At 46.2% G+C, this 6,306-nt stretch overlaps 1 protein-coding gene across 1 annotated transcript in view; it reads right to left on the bottom strand.

Annotated features, from left to right (window-relative positions):
- Nucleotides 1-6,306, bottom strand: part of CARMIL2 (capping protein regulator and myosin 1 linker 2) — a 124,555-nt gene that overhangs the window by 96,849 nt on the left and 21,400 nt on the right. The window contains exons 5-8 of the mRNA XM_014523007.2: nucleotides 5,306-5,427; nucleotides 4,842-4,939; nucleotides 3,497-3,567; nucleotides 624-697 (exon numbers count right to left, since the gene is read on the bottom strand). Of these exons, the coding sequence (XP_014378493.2) occupies nucleotides 624-697; nucleotides 3,497-3,567; nucleotides 4,842-4,939; nucleotides 5,306-5,427 (365 nt within the window). The remainder of the gene's footprint in view (nucleotides 1-623; nucleotides 698-3,496; nucleotides 3,568-4,841; nucleotides 4,940-5,305; nucleotides 5,428-6,306) is intronic.

Genomic DNA, 6,306 nt, shown 5'->3' with positions numbered 1-6,306 from the left:
CAGGAATGGAGCATCCTGGGATACTGGAGGACTGAAGATTGCTTGTTTTATCTCTGTGGAGCAGACTGAAGTTACTCTAACACGAGGTAGGTAGCACAGCCCAGAGTTAACACTTGCCTGAAGTGGTGTAACTCTGAGCTACTCAGAAGGCACTTAGCGCAGTTATCACTCATTAACATGCAGATTCTTGTATTTTAAGTGCCCTTAGTATGGTCTCAGTGTAACATATAACTTCACCCTTGTTTTAACTGAGCCTGTTAGCAAAAGAGAAAAAAAAAGATTTCAGATAGAATAAGTTAACCTGAAGTAAAAGGTGGGAACTAAAACTGCTTCCCTTATTTTGGTGCCAGTTTGTGCATAAGCTTGCCCTCAGTCACTAAAACCAGTAGGCCTGATTCTGATCCACATAGAAGCCAGTCCAGAGAGCATGAAGAGGCCATTACAGTGTCACTTTTCAGAGCACAGTTCACTTTAAATACTCCCTTGCATTAAGGTTTAGCCAGAAATGGACCAGGCCTCTCTGTCTAAAGATATTTTCAGGGTGGCTATAGGCAAAATGTAGTTTGCCACCCCTCTCCATCTTGAGTAATCCTATCTGATGACAGAATTACACGAAGGCTTACCTGCTCTCAAGGTGGCTAAAGTCCAACAGGTTGAACTCTCGGCAGTCTTGGCTGTTGTAAATATTGTCCACATCCTGCCAGAAAGACAAATCGGCACGTTATCACAGAGAAGTTCCTTTCATCTACACTACTCAATGGACTTAAAGTGGAGAACGACCACACAGTCAGTTTTAAATTGTCTGCATTCACAAGACATAGCAAGCTAATGAAGAAGGAACATTTCCAACATCAGCCTAGATAAGTAGTCACCCTCCAGGTCACAAAGTGCTTGGATGCAGGTGTTGAGGTGGATGTTGTCTACCTGGACTTCAAGAAGGCTTTTGACACTCTTTCTCACCTCATTCTCATAAAAACTAGGCGACTGCGGCACTGATGCCTACACAGTCAGATGGGTGGCAAATTTGCTCAATGGTTGCACCCAGAGAGTGGTGGTAGACAAGTAATTTTCAACCTGGAGGGATGTGGGCAGTGGAGTTCCCCAAGGCTCAGTCCTTGGGCCTATGCTATTCAACACCTTTATCAGCAACTTAGAGGTGGACGTGCAAAGCACGCTGTCCAAATTCACTGATGGCACAAAGATGTGGGGAGAAGTGGGCACACGGGAGGGGAGGGACAGAATCCAACTAGATCTAGACAGGTTACAGAGGTGGGCAGATGAGAATAGGATGGAATTCAACGCAGACAAGTACAAGATGCTTGTACTCGTTCCTGCCCAGGGAAGGGGGTCAGACTTGATGATCTGTTCAGGTCCCTTCCAACCCCTAGAAACTATGAAACTGGATTAGGAACTTCACTGCAAGGTGGTCCTTCCCCGAATGATCTGGGGGCAGCAGAGCTGTCAGCCTGGCTGCAGGCTTGCCACTGGAGCAAGCTCTCTGTGATCACCTCATCCAGAGCAGAAGTTAATGCTTATAGGAAAAGGAGAGACAACAGAATAAATACGGCTTATTTATAAGCCAGAGGAGAGTATGAGGCAAAGCTCCTGTGCATGGCTGGAGTATGTGGTAGGCTTTCTAGGAGAGGATTTAGCAGGTGAGAAGGCATAATACTTCCCAGGAGATATGCCCATCACCAGCCATCCCAAGAAAAAACAGCCAGCAGAAAAAAGAAACATCATGGGTGAGGAGAACTACCAATGCTAAGTCCACAATGGACGTCCCATACATTAACAGAAAAGCCATAAGTCACCCATCTAGTGCCCAGAGCAAATTGCTGACTACATTGAGTTTATCCAGCCCAGGTCAAGGAGTCCAATCTTGTTGTAGCTTGACTGCTTTCACTGTGGATTCCGAGCTTTGCTGGGACGAGATCAGGTAGACAAGTAAGACTAACTCTCAACACAGCTCTGACCCACCCAGCTGGATGTTAATAGCTTTGAAGCTCTGTGGGTAGTGCTAGGTTGGAGATGGGTTTCCCATTCCAAGTAAGTTTTCAGGATATCAAAAATGTTCCTTTTCTGCAAAGGGCAAAACAAAAGAGATGTGAGACCCAGAACCTCACAAGTTCCTTCCCTATCTTACTTGGACCAGGGACCAATCTGTCCCACATCCCAGCTACATGCCAAAAGCATGCAAGGAGCTGTCACAGTCAGCAGAACCACATATGTTTCCAAAGGAGTTAATATAACCAGCCTCCCCCAGCAACAGAAGAACAAGGGAGTGGGTAAGCTATAGCTCAGCGCTCTGGAGAAAGGAGGGAAGGGGGACATAAATAGAGAAGTGGAGTAATGGGAGAGCACTGACTCTGCCTCAAAGAAGGAGGGCATTCCTTGAGGGGTGGGTCCCCCCCCCCCCCCCCCCCGTTTTTTTTTTTTCGCGTCTGGGGGGGGGGCCCCCCCCCCCCCCCCCCCAGTAGTTTTCTTGCAGTCTGCCAGGCCACAAGGGCCAGGACAAGCCCTGCCAAAAGGCTAATGGACAACTCCTCTCCTGAGAACCCAGCACTCACTTTATCATCAGGTGGGGACTGTGCAGGAGCAACCAGCCTATCTGCCATTTCACACTCTGTGCTGTATACTTGGAAAAGCTCCAGCAGAGCCCAACCTTCCCTGTTAGCTCTACAGCAGCAGTTTTCAAACTAAGGTACGTGTATCCCGTGGGGTGTGCAGGACTTTGCCAAAGGCACGTGCCTAAATTTTAACAATGGTGGTGGAGATTTTGATTGGTCAACATGCAGTGAGTAATGGTACTACTGCACATGGACATCAGTGAACATGCATGAGCAGCAATATTTTTCAGGCAAAAGGGTGCATGTCCAAAGAAGTTCGAAAATTGCTGTTCTGTGCGCACAGAAGGCCACTACGACATCAGGTAACCAGAAGCACCTTTCACAGAACTTCAGGAAAGAGCTGTTTTCTTTGTTACCCCAGTGAAAGCCACAGTACAGGACAGCACAGGTGTAAGCAAGTGCAGGGTCAAGCCCTACAGCATCAGGCCATATACCTAGTAACTGACCAGGCAGGACTGGCATAGACCATCAACAATCACTTCTCCCTCTTTCTCAGTGAATTCAGTGCTAGCATCATGTGCCAGATATTTAGCCCTCGAGACTGAAGACTCCCCATTAAACATTGATCAAATGCCACACAGACAGCAGCTGAATAGGCTTCCTCACACCAACACTTCAAATCTCCACTAATTTGCTTTAACTCTAGGAAATGACCTCAAAGGGAAGAAGATGGTGGTGGCTCTCCAAGACCAAGTCAGCCCCTGGCCTCTTTGCAAAGCCTGCCAGCAAGAAGCCACTGAGTGCTGATGACCCAAAGGAATATTTAGAAACAATTGAAGAAATTGCATGTATTACTTCATTCAAGGCACCTGGAACAAGCTAACTGATAAATATCCTACTGTTCCTTTCAACTCTTCATACAAGCTTACCCACTGGATCTCCTCCCTGAAGGCAAAGCCGTTGTAATCACATAAAGCAGCATACGTCTCCGAAAACCCACCTATGAATGGAAGACGACATTGACAACAGAAAGATTATCAGAAGCCCCTGGAGGAAAGCCAGAAGAAAGGACATATAAGGCCTTTCCCCAACTAATCCCGAATCAGGACTTGAGAACCTCTTCCTGTCTGATATTGACTCCTTCAGCGTGCATGTATTCCACTTTCCCAGCTTCCTAGACAGAGGAACATGCTCTGAGAAACATGGTCTGCCTGGCCACGCTCACTCTGCACATTCCAGACCTGGAGTGGGGACAATGAAGCCTGCTCCTAAGAAGGCCTCCACTGCCACTCTCAAGCATGCCAGATCTTGAGGAGCAGCAGGGCAGACAGCGACACTCTCATTGATACTTCCCCGCCTCCTTTCTGGGTCTGGGGTGTGTGGAAAAGGAAGAAGTAGGCAGGACTGTGCTTCTCAGCACTCCTCTCAAGAGTGATATGAAAACACTACACACATACTCTCAGTGAAAGAAGGAACATGGACCAAGACATCACATATAACACAACTTTCTCAGGCCAAAACTCTTTTATTAAAGGAGGATGCTTGGATCATAACATTATCATTTACCTTTTTGAAATCTTTTTTTTTTTTTTAAATCAGTGTTATATACATGTACTAAAACATACAAAAAGCTATACTTAATCTATGTTAGAACTGCAAACCTGAGCCATAAAAATGTAGAAAGTACCAGAATTAGGGTGACTCAGCGAACTTTAAATCGCCCCTTTATGCATATACAGCATAAGACAATCTTATCGCATGCCAGAAGTGTAGCAGGGCAGCTAGTTTTATGTCCCACCCTCACAAAGGCCCAGGACTGCTTCCCTTCCACCCCACAGTTACACTGCCATCACATACATTATTACCTACAACTGTTTTCCACAGGACTTCTGCCTTATATGCACACTTGACTTCAAAGGGACTACTCATGTGAATGAAGTTAAGTACATAAGAAGAAATGCCTCCACAGCTGGTACCAATAGTATTTATACATGTTCTCCAGCCTATGACAACGGCTAGAAAAAGAGAGTCCATTCAGTCTACCTTCCTATACCCTCCACTAGCCCACAGTCTTTCTGAGATCTTGGGATTGGAATTATATTAACTTGTGCCAACAACATATACTTTATGTGCATTATGTGTCATGTCTTATATTTGGGCAGAGGCTGACACCATACAGCTCCTGGCTAGGCCCAAGTCTTTCAATCTTAGAGGGTTATTTATAGAATTTTTTGGTTTCTTCTGATACATGTCCACAAAAAAAAAGTTGCTTACCACAAGGCCCTTGGTTGTTCTGCAGCATTTCCTCCAGGGAGTCTGTTGTCTTTCGGATTCTCTCATACAAATTGGGGGGAGAATTCTTGAGCAGTTTCCTAAGAAAATAAATAACCCAAGGTTAGGCAAAGAAAAGGCAAGAGGCAGAAAGTGTCTTCAACCACATGTAGTGGCTCATGCTACATACAGACCCAGAAAATAGCTCCCTGCTTGTTTCAATAGGAAACCTTTGGATTTATTTGCCTTGTTACTCCCTATGCCCCTTTGTGATGACTAGTCCATTATACTGAAGGAACACAGTAATACATGTCCATTTGCCCCCAAATAGAAATTGCGTGTATGCAAGATAGTGTAGGTCTTAAGTAGGGGAATTGCGAGGCTTTCTGCAGAACTCTACCAGACTGCCCCACTGTATGTAAAACACCTCAGGCCCTGATGAGCAAATGTATAAGGACTAGCCTTACCCAGGTGAAGAATCTGGAAAGACCTTTTTAAGCGACATGGTGACGTGGATGACAATCTGCTCCAAATCATCAAATGACATTAGCCTAAAGGCATAAGAAGATGTATCGGTTTCTATGACAACCTGTAGGGACAAAAAAAAAGTGAGAGACAAATGACATTTGAGGAAGTGAGCAAAAGGAAAGTCATCACTAGGCATTCCCACTAGGGGGAATGCCTTACTGGACCTGGTATTGGCAATGGGGGATGATATGGTAGGGGACCTACAGATTGGTAGTCACCTGGGGGACAGTGATCACCAAATAATAGAATTCACCATAAGACGTCGAGTGGGTAAGGTAACTAGTAGGGTGAAAGTGCTAGACTTTAGGAAAGCTGATTTCAATGAACTCAGGTGATTAGTCACGGACGCACTGCAGAGTAGGAGTTTTGAAGAGATGGGAGCCCAGGAAGGGTGGCTGTGCCTTAAGGAAATGATCCTTCAGGCACAGAGGGAGACGATCCCGATGCGAGGAAAAAGAGGGAAAGGGGCCAGGAGGCTTCCCTGGCTGACCAGAGAAATCCAGGGCAGCCTGCGGACTAAAAGGGGAGCATATAAAAAGTGGAAATGGGGAGAGATTACTAAAGAGGAGTATACCTCCTCTGCTCGCGCCTGTAGGGAGGCAGTTAGACGGGCCAAAGCTACCATGGAGCTGAGGATGGCATCCCAAGTTAAGGCTAATAAAAAATTGTTTTTTAGATATATAGGGAGTAAAAGGAAGGCCCAGGGTGGACTAGGACCCCTACTAAATGGGCAGAAGTAATTGGTGATGGACAGGGGGGACAAGGCTGAACTCAACGAGTTCTTTGCCTCAGTGTTCCTAAGCGAGGGGCAAGACAAGGCTCTCACTGGGATTGTAGAGAGGCAGCAGCAGGACACCAGACTACCAAGCGTAGACCCTGAGATGGTGCAGGGTCACTTGAAGGAACTGGATGCCTTTAAGTCAGCAGGCCCGGATGAGCT

The sequence above is a fragment of the Alligator sinensis genome, unplaced genomic scaffold (assembly GCF_000455745.1).
Source record: "Alligator sinensis unplaced genomic scaffold, ASM45574v1 scaffold260_1, whole genome shotgun sequence".
In the NCBI taxonomy this organism is placed as follows: domain Eukaryota; kingdom Metazoa; phylum Chordata; order Crocodylia; family Alligatoridae; genus Alligator; species Alligator sinensis.
Note: the sequence above shows the minus strand (reverse complement) of the source record. Positions and strands in the feature narration are given on the sequence as shown.